The 23,488-nt window shown below is 41.1% G+C and overlaps 1 protein-coding gene across 1 annotated transcript; it reads right to left on the reverse strand.

The window, feature by feature from the left end:
* Positions 1–438: 438 nt before the first annotated feature.
* Positions 439–22,681, reverse strand: fgf4 (fibroblast growth factor 4). Its single transcript, XM_062967821.1, has 3 exons — positions 21,630–22,681; positions 16,764–16,867; positions 439–8,255 (listed from the first exon to the last, which is right to left on the reverse strand). The coding sequence occupies exons 1-3, from the start codon at positions 22,051–22,053 to the stop codon at positions 8,079–8,081; spliced, it is 705 nt and encodes a 234-aa protein (XP_062823891.1). The 5' UTR covers positions 22,054–22,681; the 3' UTR covers positions 439–8,078.
* Between the last annotated feature and the right edge of the window lie 807 nt (positions 22,682–23,488).

Raw genomic sequence — 23,488 nt, forward strand, 5'->3', positions numbered from 1 at the left:
ACAAATAAGACATGTGCAGTGTGCATAGGAATTTGTCCGTATTTTTCTTTCAAATGATAATTCGGCCCCTCCACAGCCTGAGGGACCATGAACCGGCCCTCGGTTTCAAAAGTTTGGGGACCCCTGGTCTAGGCATTATACTTCAATGAATGCATCCTAGAATTGAATTGTGTCTCGTCACACTCATATTCAGCTTGTGGTCTGCTAAGACTCATAGATCCCTTTTGACTATTCTTGGGTTGGAAGGAGACCATAGAATTTTACCAGGGGGTCAAATGAAGCCCACAAACACTTCTAGGAGGGAATAATATTTTGAGCATAAATAAGTGAAACCATGGATATCACATTCATTAATGAGGGAACTGTACTGTACGACATATTTTCAATACGGGATACTGTCATAATACCATTTCAAATAATTTCAAGCAGTGCAATGTGTCAATTGTAAACATTTATCTATTTATTACACATTTAAATGTGCACAGCACATACACCACAATATTGAACAGCACCTGTATAAAACTACAGACAGATCTGATAAATGGTGAAAATTTGTACCATGTAACATCGATATCAAAGTTTTATAACATTATCAGAACCTTACGATATAAACTCTCTGAGAACTCAAGGGCAAGGATGCCACTTGTTGACTGAGATGAAAACAAAAGTGATATAGTAGAAGAAATCCATTCATCACATCCATTGTGTAAATGAGTAAAATCAGTTATTCTGATTTTGTTACCTAGAGATACTGTGAACATTTAGAAAGATGATGATCCATATCCAAAGGTTGAAAAAGTCACTGTTTTGTACACAGTCAAACTGACTGGGGGGGGGGGGAGTTTTGGTGGGTTTAGTCCAAAAAAATAATTTCTCCAAGCATTCCCCATGTGAGTATGAACATGTCAAAGACAGGGGGATACAGGCTGCACAGAAACATCCTGAATCTCACAGTTGAAAGCTTACCTGGAGTGCAAGATCATATTTCTCCCAAGTTTTCATAAACATCAGTGAGACAGCTAATACTCTCACTGGTAAATAGTGATGGATGATTCCCTTCAAAAAAAACCCTTTCTCAGATAATGTTTGAAATTATTTCCCAGTTTTAACTAAAAAAAAAAAAGGGAACAGGGAAAGTTCTCTTTTCCCTTCTAATCTCCCCACTTTCTGAAGTTGTGGTGAGCTAACTAGAGACAAGAAAGGCCGCCATGTAGGCATTATTCTTAGCATGGTCACAGCATCACCATGAACTTCAATATCTAGTAAGTGATGAGACCTAGTAAGTAGGCACCTCCTGTCTGCCTATTGTTAGTTACTCTCTTTTGTTGCTCAAGCGCAAGGCTATGGTGGTTGTTCTTGAGTCTGTTTTGTTCTTGCTTTTAGTCGGGGAAGCGCTGAAGGCCTGACAGAAAGATTTGGCTAGCAGCAGGGATGGGGCCAGACCCAATTTCAGGAGGTTCCTAGGATGATTTTGTAAAGGGTATCAAGGGTAAAAAAAAATAATGGCTCTAAAACAGAACATTTCAGGGAGTGTTGTGTGATAAGCACCTACCGAAATCCCCCCTTCTACACATCCATTAAGGGCACAGAACAATTTTCTCCAGTTTTCAATCTTGCAACCCTAAAACTAGAAGCATGAATACTCCAGACTTCTCAAAATCCAAACTGGCCTGGTCGGTAGTTTTACTCTTCAAGATCGTCCATTAAGTACAGTATGTATGCAACTCAATTATAAGCACAATATTGATCATGTATGGATAACAAGCAGATTTCTTTTTTAAAATGCAGGAATGTAGAAAAGGGAAAAGAACGCTGAACTCAAATTTTATGTAGCCTTGGAATTTTGCTGATGCCTAAATTTACAAAATATGTAAGCATTCCCTACAATTAGAACATGGAAAGTTACTTTTGAAGGTAATATGTTATGTAAACCATTAGAAATTCATTATCGTTAACACTGTAAAACAAAACAACCTCATCATGTTAATTATTGCTTTTCTCTTCATTACTTTTTTCTATTACTTTTCCAGTACCTATTGGGAGCAAAGCAGATCCAGAAAATTAGAAGAGAATAACATAAAACAGGACAGTTTTGCTCTGTGTTTGAGAAATGCCTTAAAATCCTTAATCAAGTAACTTGAAAATATTCCTTGTTGCACCAAAATAATAAAAATAAAATCTGTGGGTAATGCAATTTCCACAAACTATATAATGCATTAGTTTCAAAATAGATTATGTTTACGCAATGAGCCTGTGATAATAATTCTTGAAATAACTTCAAGAATTATTGATACAACTAAAAATTAAATGGAAAATTGGGGTTGCTTCTCTTTCCACTCCAACAACATGTATGTTCTCATGTAAACATGTGTAGGGTTGTTATTTCTGATAGAAATAAATCCTTCAGATCCATATTTACCACCCGTAAATGACCCAAGATAGTCTGGTAGAGTCTATGCCTAAAGCAACTCAGAGGTGATTGTTCACATTGCTCTTATCTCAGGATCACTTGGTACAGACAGACATTACAATTTGCCTGCATTAAATTGTCTGAAGATTGTAAACCAAGAATCTATTGGCACAATCTTTGAGTGAGGGCATAGGATACCTACGGACACTCAGCTTGTCTTTCTTCATTTGCCTGAGGTGATAAAAGAGAATGTTTCACAATAATCATGTTATGAGTTCAAGTAATTAAGTAATAGCTGCAACTACCGTAATATAAGCTTAGTATCTCATTCTAATACCTCTCATATTAAACATTTTAGTAGCAATAAATCTGCATTAAAGTAACAGAAGGACCTTTTGGAAAATAATATTTAGAAACACCATGCCATTGACACCAGGTCAGGGAATTGGTTTGGATAGAATGCAAAATTCAGGCTTCGAGTTACATGAATGACCCTATATGAGCTTCTTTTTTGCATCCCTTTCTTACATTGGGATGCCTATGGGGAAGCAATTGGAAGCTTTAGGTTTTATTTTTAAACTGGAGATATTAAACCAAAATTTTCCATTATTTCTGAATTCAGACACAATCACTTCTTATTATGATTAGATTCAATCCTGGCTTGTTTGAATTAATTACAGATTAAACAAGCCAAGTTAGGAAACTACCATTTGCTGAGCTCAGATCATTAATCCACCCTACTTTACAGTGACATAACCTGTCAAAGGTTTGATGGTCATCTTCCCTTGCCAAGGCTTGGAGGGTCACACCATGCCAGTTTTTCCTTCTTCAGAATGCTGCACCATGACATTGGATGACCAGGTGTAATTTAGGATGGTCACTTTTTGACACTTCAAGGAAAACATTATTTATGGCCAGATGTCAATATTTATTATCATTTGCATATTTGTATGGCCAAAATATTTTTAATATAATTTATTCTGGGGGGGGGCAGTGGAGGTGGGGGATTCATGGGAATTTACACTACTCTACCCCCCCAAGATGTCCTCATGTAGCCAGTGAGGCACTTGATTCCCAAACTTGTCCTAGTTGTATCATACCAGAGGAGGAGAGGAGAGAGTGCGAGTCCGAGTCCAAGCCTCATGCAGGTTCAAGTATGTAACTTTAAACCATAGCTTAGTGTTACATCTCAGAGCTCCTATTTCTCTCAGTTAGCATGCACAAGCAGTCCCTTGCTTCACTACTAATCAGGCCCTTAGACTGAACCAACCGTCAGCTTTCACTTTCCCCAAAAAAGGGGAAACAGTCCCTTTTTTCCTGTCCTGTGATAAGGGAAACCCTGGTACATTCTCCAGGAAGATATGAAGACTTATGTATTTCATTCTGAAGCCTGAAAAATAATTACTTTAAAGACAAATTGTGATGGCCAATATGACAAGAGTTTCTTGCACATTTGCCGGTGTGGTTTTGCATGCAATTATTATTTTTGTACACATTTCACAAAGGTTTTGCTGTGAACAGCAAAAGCTGTTGTGTTTCACAAAACCCAATTTTAAAAAAAGCACTAGTCATTTTGCTCTCATAAAGAAGCGCATAAGGACAATGTGTTACACTGAGATGCCCTGATGGGGTATCTAGAAGTGTTCAGATCCCCTTTCTCATCAAGGATGAGATCAGAAAATTGGCAAACCTTTCTTTACCTCCCTTTCAATCAACATGCAGAATTTTAAAGAACAGCCTAGAAAGTAGAATGTATGCTCATACTTTTGCATGCTAACTTACAGCAGCACTTTTGACTTTTCCAGGGTTTTATTGATATTTGGGGTGGCCCATTGTAGCCCCCACTCTTTTGAGCCAAACATTAACTTGAAGCACCACAGCCAATGGAAGGGGGTCATAAGGGCTGCAGTATCTCAGTATCTGAAGAGCTGAATGCAATATCATGTATCTGCAAATTATATTGTATTGGTGCAGCAATGCAATATAAGTGACAAGCAGTTATAAGAGTGCAAAGACTGCATGCAGCAATCCCAGCTGAAATCCCCATTTTCTCTGGTTACGGATCGGGTAGAAAGGAATGGGAACGATTTCTATCTGAAACCTTGGAGAGATGTTGCTAGACCATAATATTTGCAGGTTAGACAGTATTAGATTGAGCCCGTGGTTTGAACTGGTGGTATCTCTCTCAGGCAGTGATAGGACAAGTGTTGGGGAAAATTATACAGTTCCCACAGCCAGCATGGAGAGCGTTCCATGCAGATTGGTGTAGACTGAGAATTTTATTCCCTAACTTGTCCAGGCTCTGTATAGGTATCATGTGATGCAAAGGACCCCAGGTTCACTGAATGAGCACACTGGTCTAGATATTAAATGCCCAAAGGAGCAGAGCTTTCTGAGTAACAACTTCCACGTCACAACAAGAAGTTACTTTTGGACTATTATCCCAGAACCTCCCCAATACAGTATCAAGTAGGATTCTGGGAACTATAGTGCAAAAAATAACACTTCTAAGATTTGCCAAAAAAAAAAAGCTCTTTAATCTACATATTTACTCAAAATGAATCATATCAGTGGCTAACATTTCATTATTGTAGCATAAATAGGTTGGTGGCAAGAAAAAAAAATCTCCAAAATAGTTGGACTAAAATCCAGAATGGATTTGCTGCCCTGCTATCATGAAAGCCACAAGCTGTCGTGGAAAGTGGTCCCACCCAAAGTCTTTGAAGGCCTCTGTTTGCCCATTGCAGTTATAAATCTCAGTGGCAGCAAGCCAGCCTGCAACAATTATATATGATCATCACTTCTATGATACTGTTATGACAAAGCAACTAGCACACCCTATACCTTTATTTCCTAGTGCTGCAAGTTTTACACTCAAGCCTCAACACTGTGAGCTATCACCTAAAAAATCATGAGGCTTTCTAAAGTTTGCCTTTAAAGAATCTCCAGATGAACTTAACATTCTGATTTCAACTCCACACTTCTATGTTAAAAGAAAAAAGAAACCTAGCCCTCAAAGCTTAGCAGACATTTTTCAGACTTCCCCTATCCTCCCCCTTCCACCCTGCTGCCATCATTCTTAAACCTGTCTGTTCATTCTTTGCTTTAAAGACATGGTTTACATTCACAAAATATATAAAGAAAAATATAGGGTTACTGGATGACCATATAGTGCTGCAGCCTGACAGCTGTCTGCAAATATTTTCACCATGATTATCCTTACTAAAAGTAAATCACCGGGTAAAGATAGCACAAACGTGACAAGGCTCAAATTGGATGCAACCAACGCTATCTGGAATACTTGTGGCTACATGGGGGTGGGTGGGTGGGTTAGAAATTTGGGATGCTCCCTCTCACAATGGAATTGTAACACTGAATGAATGGGAAGGAGGAAAATCATGCACCCTCTAAGCAGTTAAAAAAAGGAAACTGGCTTTAAGAATGAACGAATAAGTGAGGTAGACTTGAATCATTTTAATCTTAGGGAATGAAATGCTAAGGCTGCAACCCATAAGCCATTTTACATCATAAAAATTCAGTTCAAGTTAGCAGAATTTCTTAGAGGAGTAAGCCTACAGCTACACTGCAAATAGCCTATACTGCCAGATAATCCAGTTCAAAGCAGATAATCTGGATTTTATTTGGCAGTGTAGAAAGGGCTCTAATATCATGTTGCATGCCAGATTTACTCCAGTAGGGATGCCACAACCTATTGCCATCAATATAGCGAGTCGCAAATGCAGAATTGTGCCATAAGATGATTTTTATCTCTGCAGAAACAACTCTGGCATTCTGAATTTCAAAAAAACACCTTATAAAACCCAACCCTAGGGATTACTTGCAAGACACTTTTGCAAAACTGTAAAGTCATTGCAGTTCAAATAACTCAATTATGTTTGCATGCTAAAGAGTTGGAGAAATGTGCTCATGATGACTGAGCAGTCTCTGGAATGACTCATCCCCTAAGCAAGTCTATCTTCAGCAGGGAACTGCCTGGTGACCCATCAGAGATGCTAAAGTCATTTGGATAATTGGTCCACAGAAAACTCAACTAGCAACAGGAACATCTGGGGCTATTTCTGTTGTAGCCTTGCCTCTGTTTATGTACTGTCTGTCAACTGTATAGAGGCATTGAATGTTTGCCATATACTGTATGTACCTGTAATCCGGTCTGAGTCCCCTCGGGGAGATAGAGCGGAATATAAATAAAGATGATTATTATTATTGTTATTATTAATTATCATTATCATTATTATGCATTTCAGGCTTGCACTGAAAAGTTGATATATGATTAGTGGATTATGGATTGCATCCTTGAAGGCAGCAGCATATTAATTCCTTCTAAATATTGCATTAAAAATAACACAACAGCTTCAATCATCTGACCATGACTTAAAGTAGTGGTGGACAACTCGTAGCCCACTGGATTCTATTAGACTTCAGTTCCAGTCACCCTTCGCCAGTGCCTATTCTGGCTCAGGCTGGAGAGACCTGTAGAGCAGCACCTTTGTAGCCCACTAGTTTTCTACTGGTTAGAGTTGCCTACCCTACCTCAGAGTTTAATTGCTTTCAGAAAAAGAAAGAGAGAGATCCTGTTTATGAGTGTTAATTAAACATTACTAGAATAATGGTAAATGGGAATGGTGTTATCACAGTTAAAAGATTTATAGTTTTCATTCCAAACTCTAAATGCTACTAGTTAACCATAATCTGTTTCACAGTGTGGAAATTTATGGGGAAGGAAATGAGCATGAACAGTCCAAGGCAGACCAATTCATAGTAAAGCAAATTATAGTTTATCCATAGATTTCTTCTAGAAGTTTCTGCAGAATTATTTTCTGCTTAATTCACCTCGCATGGCTGATGTGGATCGAACAAGGGCTTTCATGCCATGGCTTGGTGGATTGAAATCTCGGGGCTCCAAAGAGACTGCCTCCATGAAAGTTCAGAGTTCAGCAAAAGCAGATCTAAAAACAGCTTAGCAGGGTGGTATTCCAAGGTTACGTTATATGTACCAGCAGCAAACTGATACCATTTCAATGAAAATAGCAATGCTGCATAAAAGGAGGTCAGACATTGTGTTTTGCTACAAGCTGGCATCAGAACTGAGGACGGTTTGCCCAGTCCTTTCTTTCCCCTCCCAAGACTAAGATCTGCTCTGTCAGGTATCACTGGTTTCTTTAAAAGGAAGGGAAGGGAGGAAGGAGGGAGGAGAATAACCATTTCATGTCCACTAACAAACACTGTACAACACAGAGAACAGTGCAAAACCTTGTAAATATAGGAATCGTATTTCACGTTAAAAACAAACAAACACATAATAGCAGCACACCTGTGATAACTTACAAAAAAAGTTAAATAAACCACAATGCAAAAAAGAGTCCTCTAAGGTTGCATTGTGCAACCCATAGCTTAAGGTTGGTGGTTTTGTCCTCTGTGGAGAGTTCTTTCCTTTTTTTCTTTTCTTTTTTAGGAATTAAAATAAATCAGAACTATAAATAAGTTTCTGGCAATATATACAGACTTAAATAATTTAAATATCTTACATCTACTCTTGCATAAAACTCTCAAAGAAAAGTGCACCATAGATTCCGCCCATTGCTTTCCACTCTCTTCATTGGGCTTGGCTTTCTCCCCCTTCCCTGAGGTAGGTCTGAAGGGACAATTCTCAAATCCTAGGAAGAAAATGTGTCACTGTCATGGTGGGAGAGACTTTGTTGCCTTTCTTTGTTCTTCCATTTTTGCTCAGTGCTATGTACATCCCTGGATATATCTGAGACTCATATGCGTTGTAGTTGTTTGGCAGCAGGATCTCCTTAAATTTACACTCGTCATTGAAATAGTTCTGGAATGAGAAGAAAGGAAGGAAGGAGACAAATGATATCAGATGTAGAAAATGCTCTTGGAAATGGAGTCAGGAAAGAGGTGGCTTAGTTGTAATAGTATCTTTTCCTATTCTCTCAACACACTCCCCCCAATTAGGGCTGTTACAAACCCTCTAAGGACTTCATCAGACAGAGATCCATAAGATGGGGGCAGAGGGGGAAATCCCTGGGGCAGCAGGGCAAATCTGTGGGGCAGTGGGCGAAACCATGGGGCAGTGCCCTATATTGCCCCCTTACCATCCCACAGTGTTTCCCGTCTGCCCCTGGCTTTTTCCTGCACTGTCCCTGGCTTAGTCAATGAGAACATGGGTAGTCACCCTGCGTCATGTGATGGGCTCTGGTGGGCTCCATCCTGGCTGCGTCTCAGCAGCATTCTAGGATGGGGAACAAGCCCTGTCTGATGAGGTCTTAACACTTCACAGATTAAAACCATGCATTCAAATGATCTCAAAATGCAGTCATGATGGAGAACCTTATTAATGAGAAAGCGTAAAGAGGCAGGAGGGGCTGCAGTGGTTTACTTTTGCCTGAATCTACGGGAAGGGGGAGAGTATGCCCCACTTCTATCTCCTAGCTGCTGAATTACTTGAGTGCAAACTATTTTGGCACTGGGAAATCAGTTTGTAGCAATTGAGGTAAACTGAGAATAAAGGGGGGGGGGGGGGAATGAAGCAGGATATTTTAAAAGCAGCTGGAGCAATGGCGACAGATTAATTTAAACAGTGCCTGCCAGATTGGGACAGTTAGAACTTACAGTCCTTTGGAAGAAGGGAAATTTTGAACAAGCAAACTGCTAAAAGGAAAAAGATTGAGCAATTGTGGACCACCAGAGCCGGTCCAACAATGAGCCGAATTAAGCGGTCGCTTCAGGCGCAAAACATACGGGGGAGCAGTCAAGACTGCTTTTTCTGTTGATTTGTTGTAAAACATGATGTTTTGATGCTTAATTTGTAAAATATTAATGTAATTTGATGTTTAATAGGCTTTTCCTTAATCCCTCCTTATTATCCAACATTTTCGCTTATCCAACGCTTTTATTTTTCAGTGATTGGTTTGGGGGGGGGGGGGTGCCAAAATTCTGTTCGCCTACACTTGAAAAATACCTAGGGCCGGCGCTGTGGACCACCAACCCTCCTCTGCTGAGAGGTTTCCTAGAGATACTTTTTGTCAGGGTAAAGAAAATTTCAGAACTATATCTAGCATTTAAATAACCCATTTGGAGCTAAATCTCTGTGTATTGAAATAACTCAGCATAATTCATGATAACAAAGCCAAATAATTACCATTATTATTATTATTATTATTATTATCATCATCATTATTATTATTCACAAAAACAACATAGAAGAGCATTTCCCTCTACTGTCCAACTAGCAATCTAGCCTTAAAAAGAAAGCACAACAACACTTAAGTGGATCAATCTATTACTAGTCTATTGGCCTCCATAAAAACTTTGTTTTGGGCCTTAGTACTGGTAATATTGTGCTGGCAAGAAAACCATTTTTCCTTTTCTCTGCAAATCTAGCAATTGAGCAGAATACATATTTGGGTAGGCTATATTTCAGTAGATAAAACTGGCAAAACCATCTCTGAGCATTCCTTACCTAAGAAAACTCAATAAATGGCCACCTATCAAGAGTGCTTTGATTCGTGCCTGGCAGAGAGTTGGATTAGGTGTCCCTTATAACTCTATAATCCTACAAATCTTTGAAAGTCATGGGATTGCCATAATCACATATAGGTTAATGAATGCATATCAGATTACAGGCTATGCCAGTTTTACATGTATTCATAATGTGAAATACTCAATGAGGCTACAGTAGAGTCTCACTTATCCAACATCAAAGGGCCAGCAGAACATTGGATAAGCGAAAATGTTGGATAATAAGGAGGCATTAAGGAAAAGCCTATTAAATATCAAATTATGTTATGATTTTACAAATTAAGCACCAAAACATCATGCTTTACAACAAATGGATAGAAAAAGCAGTTCAGTAAACAATAGCGTTATGTAATAATTACTGTATTTATGAATTTAGCACCAAAATTTTGCAATTTATTGAAAAATTGACTACAAAAACATTGACTATTCAAAGGCAAACTGCATTGGATAATATAGAACCTTGGATAAGCGGAGCTTGGATAAGCGAGACTCTACTGTATTTAGAAGTTTGGTGGAAGTACATATCACCTTCTACCATATCCTTTCATAATGATTGTGACCTCTGGATATTTTTGACTCTAATTCTCATTATGCATTGTGTTGAGGAATGATTTAACAAGCCAGAAATGGGAAAAGCTGTTCTAGATCCTTTTTCATATCACTAGCTATGTAACACATGTTTAACGGCAAGCACCCACTCTTATTGTTAGATTGCATAATCCACTTTTTTGTAGTTTCCCCCAGGTATCAGTCAATTGGGGTCTAAATATGAATCCTCATTTCAGCAATAGATGCATGTTCTGTTAGTTATTTAAATTTCCATATTAAACTCAATGAATCAACTGCTTAAGAGTGTGGATGGAAGATGGGAAGGTCTCTTCTTACATTCACAACAATAAAGCCCCTAAGATATTTCCAAGAATGGAAAATCCTTGGGCAGCTGCCTTGAAAATGAAGGGAAGAGGGATTTCTTCACCGTATGTCAAGAAGAATTTGAAGAAAAGAAAATGTAAATCATGGACTCAAAGGAAGATTTCAAGTGTTTGCCCTGATTACTGGATAATATGCGCTCTATTCTATTATAGCATTTATTTATTATTTCCATCATTTCTATCCCACCCTTCTCACCTGAAGGGACTCAGAGCGGCTTACAAAACTGGCAGAATTCGATGCCAATACACAACAATACAAAAGAATAAAAATATAAGCAGTTAAATACAGATTTAAAACAATACAAAATACTTGAGCCATTCATCTACAAAAACCTTGTACATAAACCTTAGTTCAGACCAAGTCGAAGCCAACAAAACTTATTATTTGAATTTGTGGAACAGGCTCCTATGTAACCCTTTATAGATACTCAAATGCCCAATGAGAAGGGGGCAGCTGTAGTCTCTCTGCTGGAGAATACTAATATTGCTATTCAGTCCCTTTAAAATCTAGTGTTGAACCATTCCCTTCTCTCAGCTGCTATGAGAATTGGAGCAATGCTTCAGAGGGAACGAAAAAGCTGCAGGTGGGAAGACAGATAACATTAGCTCCTCTGCAAATCAAAAAGTCCAAGAAGTTTGGCCATGTAAACTGACTTCATCATGACACCGTCCATGAGTCTGTCTAATCCTCTTTTCAAGCCAATGGCTGCCACCGCCACCACATCTTAAGGTAGCAAATTCTCTGTCAGAACAGAGGAATGTAAAATTGCAAGCTACAATCCAAAAAACATATATCAGTTGGAGAAAGCGCTTCCTTGCTTTATAGTGGGAACATATAATCCAGATGATACTGAAATGGCAGACTGGGGCACCTTCCACACGGTCCTTATATCCCAGGATCTGATCCCAGGTTATCTGGCTTGAAATGGATTATATGAGTCTGCACTGGCAGAAAACCTGGGATAAGAGATTCTGGGATCAGATCCTAGGATATAGGGACTGTGTAGAAGGGATCTGGTTCATAAGTAGTACTGTAGAACAATACAAATAGCCTTTGGTGGGATTGTGCCATGAAACGATTTGCCTACACGTTGGATCCACCAACACATTTAAATTTATTGGACTCAAAATCATCCTGGTTGGACTCCAATACCACGTGAAATCAATGTACAGTGTCGGAAGGCTAATATCAAAAAGATCTTCGAATGCAGTGTTTCCTTGCAATGTAAGTCTGAGATCCTCACAAAATTTGTGGCACATCCTCCAATGGTAGGAGCATATTAGGACAAGCTGACACCATAAGGATATTTAAGAGGCCTTACAGATTTAAGAGGCCTTACAGTGCTATTACCCAAAATATGTATTACCCTAACAATTATGTAGAACTGAAAATTTTGTTGCAAAATATATTTAGTGAGACCCCAAGGGTCCTATGCTGTGGACGATAATGCCTGATAGTGATTTTTTCATTTTGCAAACCAGTGTCCCTGAATCATGGATCAAGCTCTTATGATTGATGGCTTTACTACATATTAATATAGGTCAATACTTGCATTGCTGAACTCATATGGGGGATGTGGCAATATGGACTGTCATGATTAATATCTCAGACTCCAACTGCCCCTATTTGGGAGGGACACTCCCAGTTAACCTTTTATTGTCCCATGTTTTCAGCTGGTTTTAAAATGTCCTGGATTTCACCTCTAACCTTCTTCCTTTGTCCTCAACTTATGTCAGTTGCTGCAAACTTTGTTCAAAGTGCAAGAGTACTTTGGATGCAATAAAATCAGGACAGGGGAATGGAGAGTGTGAAATCCTCTAGTAGGCTCAGGCAAAAGCAAACTGTTGCAGCTTCTTCTAGGTTATCTGTTTTTCCTTATTAATAACTTTTGCCATCCTAACCACATTATGATGTTGTTGACCCACATGCATCCCGGGTTTCATCTGGAATAGCTCCATTTCAGAATTTACCACTGTAACACACTTCACAATAAACCCATAATAATGAGTGTTGTAGTCTAAAAAGGTAACTTCCTAATTGGGTTGCTGTGAGATTTCCGGGCTGTATGGCCATGTTCCAGAAGCATTCTCTCCTGAGGTTTTGCCCACATCTGTGGCAGGCATCCTCAGAGGTTGTGAGGTTAGTTGGAAACTAGGCAAGAAACTATATCTTTCTTTCTCCAACCTTGGACATTCCACAGATATATAAACCCCCCTTGCCTAATTTCCAACAGACCTCACAACCTCTGAGGATGCTTGCCATAGATGTGGGTGAAACATCAGGAAAGAATGCTTCTGGAATATGGCCACACAGCCCGGAAAACTCATAGCAACCCAGTGATTCCGGCCATGAAAGTCTTCAACAACTTCCTAATTTTCACTCTCTCTACTTAAAAGCCACATCCTTTGTGTTGTCTCTCTGATAGATAGGCCTATATCCAATGATGTTGCTGTGCTATCATAAGGCAAGTTGTAGAAGATATTGTGTAAACTTGTGCAACTGTTTCCATAATAATGTAACAGAACATAACTATGCCAGCTAGTATATCAGTTCTGCTTACATCATGTTGGATTTAAGCCATATCTCTGCCTGCCTAAAATATAGCATCACATCAAATTTGCTACAATTATAGTCCAAAACTATAATGCAAAAAACTGAGGCAAAATCCAAGAATTCTACAAGGAATTATTATTATTATTATTATTATTATTATTATTATTATTATTATTATTATTATTATTATTATTTCTCTCCACAAGGAGACTCAAAGTGACAGAAAGGCCTTTGGTTAACCTAATGGGCTGCACTCAGTAGAATGAATGGGAAGCATATCCTAGGGCTGACTTACCCCATTTTGAAGTTGGTGAAGTAATGCACACGGATATCTCGAAAGAGGGTGGGGTGGAGAATAAGACCATTAAATCCAGAGTCTAAAATTATGGGACTGCACTGCTGCCCTTGACAGCCTTAGGTTTAACCCTGCTTACTTTTGGACAAGTCAGTGTGAAAGCGATCTCTTTCCAGAATGGTTATGCTGAGCGGCCTGCCCACACCGGCTTATAACAAACAAGGAGGCCACAACAGAAGGACAGCTGGAAATGACCATAAACATGATTTGTATTATTTTTAGTAACTGAGTGGACTTCAAGAAATGAAATGTCATTTAACTATTTGTTTGCAAGATTGAGCATTTTTAAAAGGTAGCTCCTTCCAAACCACTCATTCCTGCCTTAAGAGATCAAAGGAATGCATGCATGTATGAACCAATGAATATATGGAAAGCAGCTAGGAATTACTCATTTGCTTTTCAAATTAATAAAATAAGGGCCAATAAGCACCTGTTATGATTGATCACCAGATTCTTATACAGGATGTCCTTCCAAACATTTCATAACTAATCACTGATGTGTCATGAAGATGGGACAGAACTAGTCCCTGAAATTCCCTCATTACATGTATGATGTTAATGCCCAAATAAAGGCATCATGCGAGTTGTAGTTCGGTGAGGCACCAGCATTCTTTGGCAGATAAAGCTTGCAAAATGATAACTCCTATAATTCCACAGCATTGAGCCAAGGCAGTTAAAGTCATTCAAACTGCATTAATTCTATAGTGTAGATACACCCAAAGATTGCACGTGTTTCAAGTTACATTGGAGGCAGTTCCAGAAATATAGTGGTAAATTTTGAAGTTCAGGTGCTCCTCATAGCTGGCTTTATAGCCTATGCTTCAAATAAAAATTTAAAAAGCACTACAGTGATGTACAAAAGAGGTGGGAACTGTGTGGCTCTCCAGAAGTTGTTGTTGTTGGTGTGACTCTTATCACTATGATGCTTAGGGCGTGGGACAATGTTTTGAGGGCTTCTTGATTATCACACCTGATTTATGCCAATAAACTAGTTCAAGCAATTTCTATTTTTTACCAAGAACAGGTGTTTTTGAAAAATTAATGGTTCTGCATTGGACATTCAGGACAAAGCCAAAATAAAACACCTTGCATTACAGGAGACAGTATCCACAACAATATATTACTTCTGTAAAAATTCACCCCTATGATCTCACTTCTGTGAGGAGTGCAGCTAAGCTTTAGAGGAAATAGGGTTACCCATGTAGAATAGCAAATGATATCTTTGTACCAGTGAATCTAAAATGTGGTTCTTTAACCCTCCAAAACCTAACAAGTTAGTTTCTATATTCAGTAGCTCACATTGCAATCAGAAACCTTTTTTCATACCTAACATTAAGTGCAAACTACATGTGCTCATAGCTTCCAGACAGATCAGATTTTTAATTTTAAAAAAATCAAACCCTGACATGGGGAAGAGGATTTTCTCTGAATCAGGAGTAGAAGTTCTTTCCTCCTCGTTGCAGTTCTGATGCTAACAATGCTATAAGTAGCAACAGAATAAATACTCCTCTTGGACCTTTTTCCCCCATTGGTAATTGCAAAATGATTGCAGGTTGGTTTCATAGCCAGAGGTGAAAGGGCAAGATCTCATTTTTTCCAGCTGCATTTAACTTCAGAGTTTACAGTGGGTATATTGTTGGTGCACTTATATTGGCATAACTGTACCTACATTGTAGAATTAGGCAGTTTGACACCACTTTCACAATCATGGCTCAATGCTATGGAATCCTGGGAATTGCAGTTTGATGAAGTGCCATAACTCTGTGACAGAGAAGGCTAAAGATCTTGTAAAACTACAATTCCCAGAATTCCATAGCATTGAACGATGGCAGTAAAAAGCGATATCAAACTGCATTAACTCCACAGTGTAGATACACTTCCACATTCCACCTGCAGACCTCCATCTTCAGGCAGCCACATATATGGAAAGAGCTTCATGAAAAAGCTACTTTCAGAAGGTTTCAGCTTCTATGACAAGCTAGGCCTGCTAGGATTCTGATTTTTTTTTCCATGTGGCTATCCTAGCTCCCTTCTGCCCAGACTGGTTTAACATCCCACCTGAATAGAAGGTATACTGTACTGTAAAGCTTACTCCTTATTTTGTGATGTGAATTTCTCCTGACAGGGGTGTTCTCCAGCTATGACATTTAGGGATATCAGGTGGAGACCAGTTCCTTTCCGAATGAGTCTCTGTCTTGGCTGTGCCTTCTATGGGAACAGATACTTGTGCTAGACCAGGGCAATTGATCACTGCACAGTTGAAGCAGTCTCAAGCAGAGTCTAACTGAGCATGCATCTATACCATAGGGCTAATGCAATTTGACACCACTCCAACTCTTATGGCCCAATGCTATGGAATTATGGGAGCTGTCATTTTACAAGGACTTGAGCCTTCACTGCTAAAGGGTGCTGGGGCCAAGATATGTGCAAACATCTCCTTGAAACACTTGATATTGTTAGCTCACTTGCCAAAACAGACAATTATCACGCCTTTTGATGTATCTGTGAATTGACAACATATTCTTGACTATCATGGAATCTGCAAAGTGATTTCCTGCTGTGGATGCAGAATTTTCTTTTCTTTTGACATTTCTAATGTTCATTCAATCATCATGCATCACAACACAGAGGTTGTTTTGAAATACCTAAGAAAAGTTACATTTCTTTGGGTAATATCCACAAAATCTCCCTTCAAACATAGGACGCTTTTCAAAATTCAACATTTGTGTTTTCTCGGTAAGGTAACACTTTCAAATCATTATAATATTATTTGATTTAAAAATATTTCCTTGACACTTTTCTGATGCTGTTCACCAATTTATTTTTTTAAATGCACCAATTCTCCCATTAGTTTTTCTGAGAAGATTCTAGGTAAGTGACCAAGATTAAGAAGTGTTTCAGTGTATACATACATTTTTAACAACATCAAAGTTATTACTTACTATTATCATAGTTATTACTTACAGATCCGTATAGTTTGCCTTTACTGTTCATGGCTACAAAGAGTCCACTTTTAACACCAAAGATGCTCACTACTCCTCTTTCCACAGGAGAAATCTCCAGTAAACCTATAAGAGAAGAACAATGCTTTAAGAACCAACTGAGAAATGTGTGTATGTAGTGATATACATTCTCTTATTAACCAAGTGATGAAGAGTGTTCACTCCAACTGGTGTTGTTCTAGTGATATCTGTCCAATTAAACCAGTGGTTCCCAAACCTTTTTTGACCAGGAACCACTTTGACCAGGGACCACTCTCCAACATTAGTACCAAAAGGGTTACAAATCAGTTTTTGGTCAACTTTAAATTCGGTTCGGTTATTTGAGGTGCTGATTCAGAAAACTGCATTGGATAGGCCACATCAGCAATAGTTTCTGATACAGAACATATGCCATCCAGTAGTCACCATCTGCTTGCCCACAGAAAACCACATTTAATAATCTAGAGCTGATGTGGTCTATCCAATGCCATTTTCTGAATCAGCACCCCAAATAACCCCAGGAACGGGCCTAAAAACGAAGACACCAAGAAAATTTTTTTTTGTTTGAGCTGTGTATTACTTGTAGTAGTAACAGTGAGGCCACAGAACATATTTTCATTCTTGTGAACCACTGATGGTCCACGGACCACAGGTTGGTAACCACTGGACTGATAAACCCATTCACCCTGATTGATTTATTGCCCGCTCCATCTCCTTAGGCTTCAGTCTGGTCTTATATACTAGAGTTCAAGAGTCTTTTCCTCTCTATGCTGATCTATCCAGCAAGATAAATACTGTAAAACTTTACTCCTCCCATTCCTGAAATGAAACCCACTATAGTTAAAGTTAGGGTTTGTTTTCGTTCTGTTTTCATAGTTAGCAGTGCTTTCCCACTTTGTCCGGCTTAAAATAAGTGACAGTATGCTTCAGGATGACACATGAGACATTTGTCATGGTGCTGCCGTCTTGAACCCCTCCTCCCTTGCAAGTCCTATTGTTTCAGTTGGACAGCAGTTAGAATTAGAGTCATGGGGCCATAGGGTTAAGTCACGAACAGATGCTTTTTCTGGTGGACAGCCCCGGCCTCTGTGGGATCCTGAATCCCAAATTATCTATTTATAAAGCCAAATGCAAAAAAGGAGAGATGAGAAGCTGAAAAGGCCTGATTCATTATTATTATTTTATTATTATTAACAGAATAGGTCTTCCTTTAAGTTAATGTACCATATGCTTAGAATTGGGTCTAGTGATCAAAAGAGGGTGTCACATTTTTATCCTTTCTGTGGGACCACATCTTGAATCCAGAGATAAGGATGATCTAAATGGGCTATTTTGTCTGAATTCTACAGGTTCAAAGAACTCTTGTATCACCAAGTGTAGGATTTGGGAATACCACTTTTGTTTTAAACAAATGTATATTTGCTGTTCTTACATAGAGAAAGGAACAATTGCTACTGATGGGCTAATATTTTATTATTGTATTATGTGCCTTCAAATTGACTTATTGCCATTTTCCTGGCATGACTTATTCCAGATGTAGGCAAACTTTGGCCCTCCAGGTGTTTTGGATTTCAACTCCCACAATTCCTAACAGCCTACTGGCTGTTAGGAATTGTGGGAGTTGGAGTCCAAAACACCTGGAGGGTCAAAGTTTGCCCATGCCCAATTTATTCAGAGAAGGATTACCACCTTTTGTTGAAGCTGAGGGATTTTGACTTGCTCAAAGTCTGTCTGTGGATTTTCATGATCAAGCTGGGAGTTGAGCCCTGGTCTCTCAGAGCTCTACTCAAACACTCAAGACACTAACCCAAGCACTTGTTAGTCCGGCACTTGGTAGTCAGTTTTAACATTTCCTGCTTGTACTCAGTACAGACAGATAGCATTGTGTAGAGGTTTATGCATTATACTTTGAGCCTGGAGACCATGGTGCAGATGCTGTTTTAGCCATAGAAACTCCCTGAGTAACCTTGGGCAAGTCACACATCCTCAGGCTCAGAGAAACGAAAAAGAAGGTTTTCATGACCAGAATCACTGTGAGTTTTCCGAGCTATATGGCCATATTTCAGAAGCATTTTCTCCTGACAGTTTCGCCCATATCTATATTTGTGGACGGTCCAGGGTGAGAGAAGGAACCCTTATATGTTTAAGGTAGTTGTGGCTGTTGCAGTTAATCACCTTTATTAGCATTGAAAAGCCTTGCAGCTTCAAAGCCTGGCTGATTCTTGCCTGGGGAAATCCTTTGTAGGAAGGTGTTAGCTGGCCCTGATTGTTTATTGTCTGGAATTCCCCTGTCTTCTGAGTGTTGTTCTTTATTTACTGTCCTGATTTTAGAGTTATTTTAATACTGGTAGCCAGATTTTGTTCATTTTCATGGTTTCCTCCTTTCTGCTGAAATTGTCCACCTGCTTGTGGATTTCAGTGGCATCTCTGTGTTGTCTGACATAGTGGTTGTGAAAGTGGTCCAGCATTTCTGTGTTATCAAATGATATGCTGTGTCCAGGTTGGTTCATCAAGTGCTCTGCTATGGCTGACTTCTCTGGTTGAGTTAGGAAACCCCCTCTGAATAAACCTTGACAAGAACTTTAGGTCTGCACATTATAGGTCTGTCTTAGGGTTGCCATAAATGGGGAATGACTTGGAGGCCCACAACAAAACAACAGCAACTCAGAAAGACATTGTGATTTGTTTTTTTAAAAACTGAATTAATTTCATTTGTCACATTAATTGATGGGTCTTGAACTTGAACTATGAGCTTCAGCCCAAAATGCCTTCATCCATCCCATTGTTACCTAGCACATTGGAATCCTTCCTAGGCTGTTTATTTTATTTATTTATTGCCTTTACACCCCTCCTTTATCCCAGAATAAGATTCAAGACTAAGGCGGTTGCTTGTTTGTTTGCAAGATTTAGACTAAATAAGGCCAAGCAGGGCCTTTTGGGTATAAGAAAACGTCATGAAACTGACAGGTTACCTGCATAAACCTATCTGGAAGTCTTTGTAAAGGTCGAGCAACACACTGCCATGCCCCCCCCCCCACCCCCAATAATCCACATGGGGATCGCTCTGTGCCCCAACACACACCTGTCACACATTGATGCCCGCAGACCCCTCGCTGGAGTGTTTACAAGGCAGAGAAACCTTGAGAGGAGAAACAGCCTTGTCTTCCACCATCTCATCTAAATTTGGCGGCTGGGACACGGGGGGCCTGCTGCAGTCCTCTCCGTTTCCGGAGGCCGGATCCTTCTAAGGAGGGCATCCGGAGCAGAGCTTTCCAGGCCAGGTGTTTACGTCCACCCTGGCTCCCCTTGTTTTTTCTCTCCCCATCTCTCTCTCTAGCTCGCCTTGGTACCTTTCCTTGAAGGGGGTGGGGGTGCGTGATTGGGAATAGTTCCCATCGCATCTTGCCCACAAAACCCCTTTGGGGCAGTCTTATTAGGAAAGGAAAGCTCCCGCCTCTCCAGGGGCACCTCCATCCACACTGTAGAATCAGTGCAGCTTGACATCCTTTTCACTGCCGTGGCTCGATGTTATGGGGTCCCTTGCCATTTCATAAGCTCTCTAGCCTTCTATGCCAAATAGTGTTGCTCCGTCACCAAAGGACGACTCCCATGACAAATCACATCACAGCCTCGCCAAAAAACCAAACCCCTTTTTGCGCAACTGGCTTACTTTGAACACTCCCGTCCTTCCGAGGGTTTTTTCCTCTCCCTCCGCACAAATGGGCGCAGGAAGGATGGATGCAAACTGTTTACTTTTCTCCAAGACTGGATCGACACTGCCCTATATCTCAGGATCTGATCCCAGATTATTTGTTTACCCCAAATTATCTGGCAGGGTGGACTCAGGCCCCTTCTACACTGCCATATAATCCAGATTACCTGCTTTGAACTGGACTATATGAGTTTGAACAGGGCTATATGCGTCTGCACTGCCATATAATCCAATTCAATGCAGATAATATGGATTGTATATGGCAGTGTAGAAGGATCCTCATATAATACAGTTCAAAACAGATAATCTGGGATCAGATCCAGAGATATAGGGCAGTGTAGATCCAACCTTTGACTGCTATGGAGTCCGGAAAGTCACTAGCGCTCTTTGGCAAACGTTGACAAAGACCTTGTAAAGGTAAAGATTTTCCCCTGACATTAAGTCTAGTTGTGTCTGACTCTGGGAGTTGGTGATCATCTCCATTTCTAAGCCGAAGAGCCGGCTTTGTCCATAGACACATCCAAGGTCATGTGGCCGGCAAGACTGCATGGAGCACTCCTTACCTCCCCGCCGGAGCGGTACCTATTGATCTACTCACATTGGCATGTTTTTAACTCCTTGGTTGGCAGAAGCTGCGAGCATTTGGTCAGCAAGTTCAGCAGCTCAGCAGTTTAACCACCACGCAGGATGGGAGCCCCGGTGGCGAAGTGCGTTAAAGCGCTGAGCTATTGAACTTGCAGACCGAAAGGTCCCAGGTTCAAATTCCGGGAGCGGCTTGAGCGCCCACTGTTAGCTCCAGCTCCTGCCAACCTAGCAGTTCGAAAACATGCAAATGTGAGTAGATCAATAGGTACCGCTCCGGTGGAAAGGAAACGGCGCTCCATGCAGTTATGCTGGCCACATGACCTTGCAGGTGTCTAAGGACAACGCTGGCTCTTTGGCTTAGAAATAGAGATGAGCACCAACCCCCAGAGTCAGACATGACTGGACTTAACGTCAGGGGAAACCTTTACCTTAGGATGGGATCCTAAAGACCTTGTAAAGAGTGTCTATACCCAGGACTCCCATGCAGTTGAAGCGGTATTAAACCGCAAAGTTCTACAGCGGAGAGGGCCCGCCAGGGCGTCGCGGACTTACTGTATCGGTTCTCGTTGTGGATCCCGTTGATGCGGCTGTCGGGCAGGACCTGGATGTGAAACCCGATGCCAACGTTGCAGTAGAGGCGCCGGAGCCGCTTGATGCCCAGCAGATAGTCCCCGTCGCGGCTGGCCTCCCTCCGCTCCGCGCCTCCTCCACCGCCTCCGGCCCCCGCTCCCGCTCCGCCCGCCGCGCTGGGCAGCCGGGCCAAGGAGCGCGAGAAGAGAGCCTCCCAGCGCCACTCCAGGCTCTGGTTGGGCGGCGGGGCGGACAGGGCCGAGGCCGGGGCCGGGGCCGGGGCGGGCGCGCACCGGGCCGGGGCCAGGCAGGGCGCCAGCAGGGCCAGCAGCAGCGGCAGGGGCAGCAGCGCGGGCAGGGCGGGCCCGCAAGACGCCCGCGGGGCCCTCATCATCCCGGGCCACATTCGGGGCGGACGGGCACGTGGCGGAGGCGGAGAAGGAGGGGGGGCGGCTAAAAATACACCCCGGGCGGGCGCCTCTCCCACCTCCGGGGCCGGCCAGGCAGGAAGGGCAAGCGGGGAAGAAGAAGAATGGGAAGGTGATGTTGGACGGGGACAGGGGCAGAAAGGCAAGGCAGGAGGGGATCGAGAGGAAGACAGCGACGGGATTGCCAAGAAGTGGCAAAAAGCGGGACGGGACAAACAAATAAGGAAAGTCGGGAAGTAATGTTGAAGAGAGCGGTGGGATGGGAGCGCCCAAGTTGCGTGTCTAGCTGTGGCTTTGGAGAGGGGTGGGGTTTCTGGTTTGCGGGAGCGCAGCTTCTCCTGCCTTGGCGTTCTCTCCTCTCCTCTCTCTGTCTCTCCCTTCAAGAGAGGACGCTCTCCTTCTTCTCCTCCTCCTCCGTCTCCTTCTCCTCCTCCTTCTCCTCCACCATCGCCCTCCGTCCCCCGAAAGGCCACCAACCTTTATAGATCCCGCGACTTCCCCGCTTACATCACCGCCCCCTGGTTGCAAAGGCGGTTGCGAAGGGGGGCGCGCACCCCGAGAGGAGAGGAGAAGGCAGGACAGAGAGGAGAGGAGAGGAGAGGAGAGGAGGGGAGCCGCTCCCGGGGATGATGGGACTCAAGGCGAAGAGGAGGAGGAGGATGGCCAGGGACATCCCCACCACGCTCCGCCGCCCATTGGGTCTTCCAGGGAGAAAGAGGGCGGGCTTCACACATAAAAGAATGGGGGAAAGGAACACCCTCCTTTATTATTATTATTTTATAACTTTTTCTCAAATAGCTCGACTTTGGAGGCCACTTTTCTCTCTGCCTTCTTCCCCTCCCCTATTATTTTATTTTATTATTTATTTATAATTATTTATTTATTTTTATTTATTATTTATTTCATTTCCATTTTATTTTTATTATTTATTTATTATTTGTTTTATTATTTATTATTTTATTTTTTTTCTATTTTATTTTTATATATTATTTTTTATTATTATTATTTACTTTTACTTTTTATTTTATGTATTTATTATTTGCATTTTATTTTTATTATTTTATTTTGTATATATTGTTTATTATTTATTATTTACTTTTTATTATTTTTATTTGTTTATTTTAATTTTATTTGTATTCTAATTTTATTTTATTTTTATTTGCCAACTTCGCTGCCGGCCATTGGAGGCACCAAGAATGCCCAGCCCGCCTTCCTGCGAGGCTGCCAACCCAACGCTTCTCTTCTTCTTTTTCTTCTTCCTCCTCTTCTTCCACCCAACAATGTCTTACTTTGTGGAAATCTGTGGAATTTCATTCCCTTTTTTTAATGTTGTTGTTGTTCTTTGGGTTGACAAGGGAGGAGGGCAGCGCAAGAATGCCTTCACGGGCGGCAAGCCAAGAGACGGGGCTGCAG

Source organism: Anolis carolinensis, chromosome 1 (genome assembly GCF_035594765.1).
Source record: "Anolis carolinensis isolate JA03-04 chromosome 1, rAnoCar3.1.pri, whole genome shotgun sequence".
In the NCBI taxonomy this organism is placed as follows: domain Eukaryota; kingdom Metazoa; phylum Chordata; class Lepidosauria; order Squamata; family Dactyloidae; genus Anolis; species Anolis carolinensis.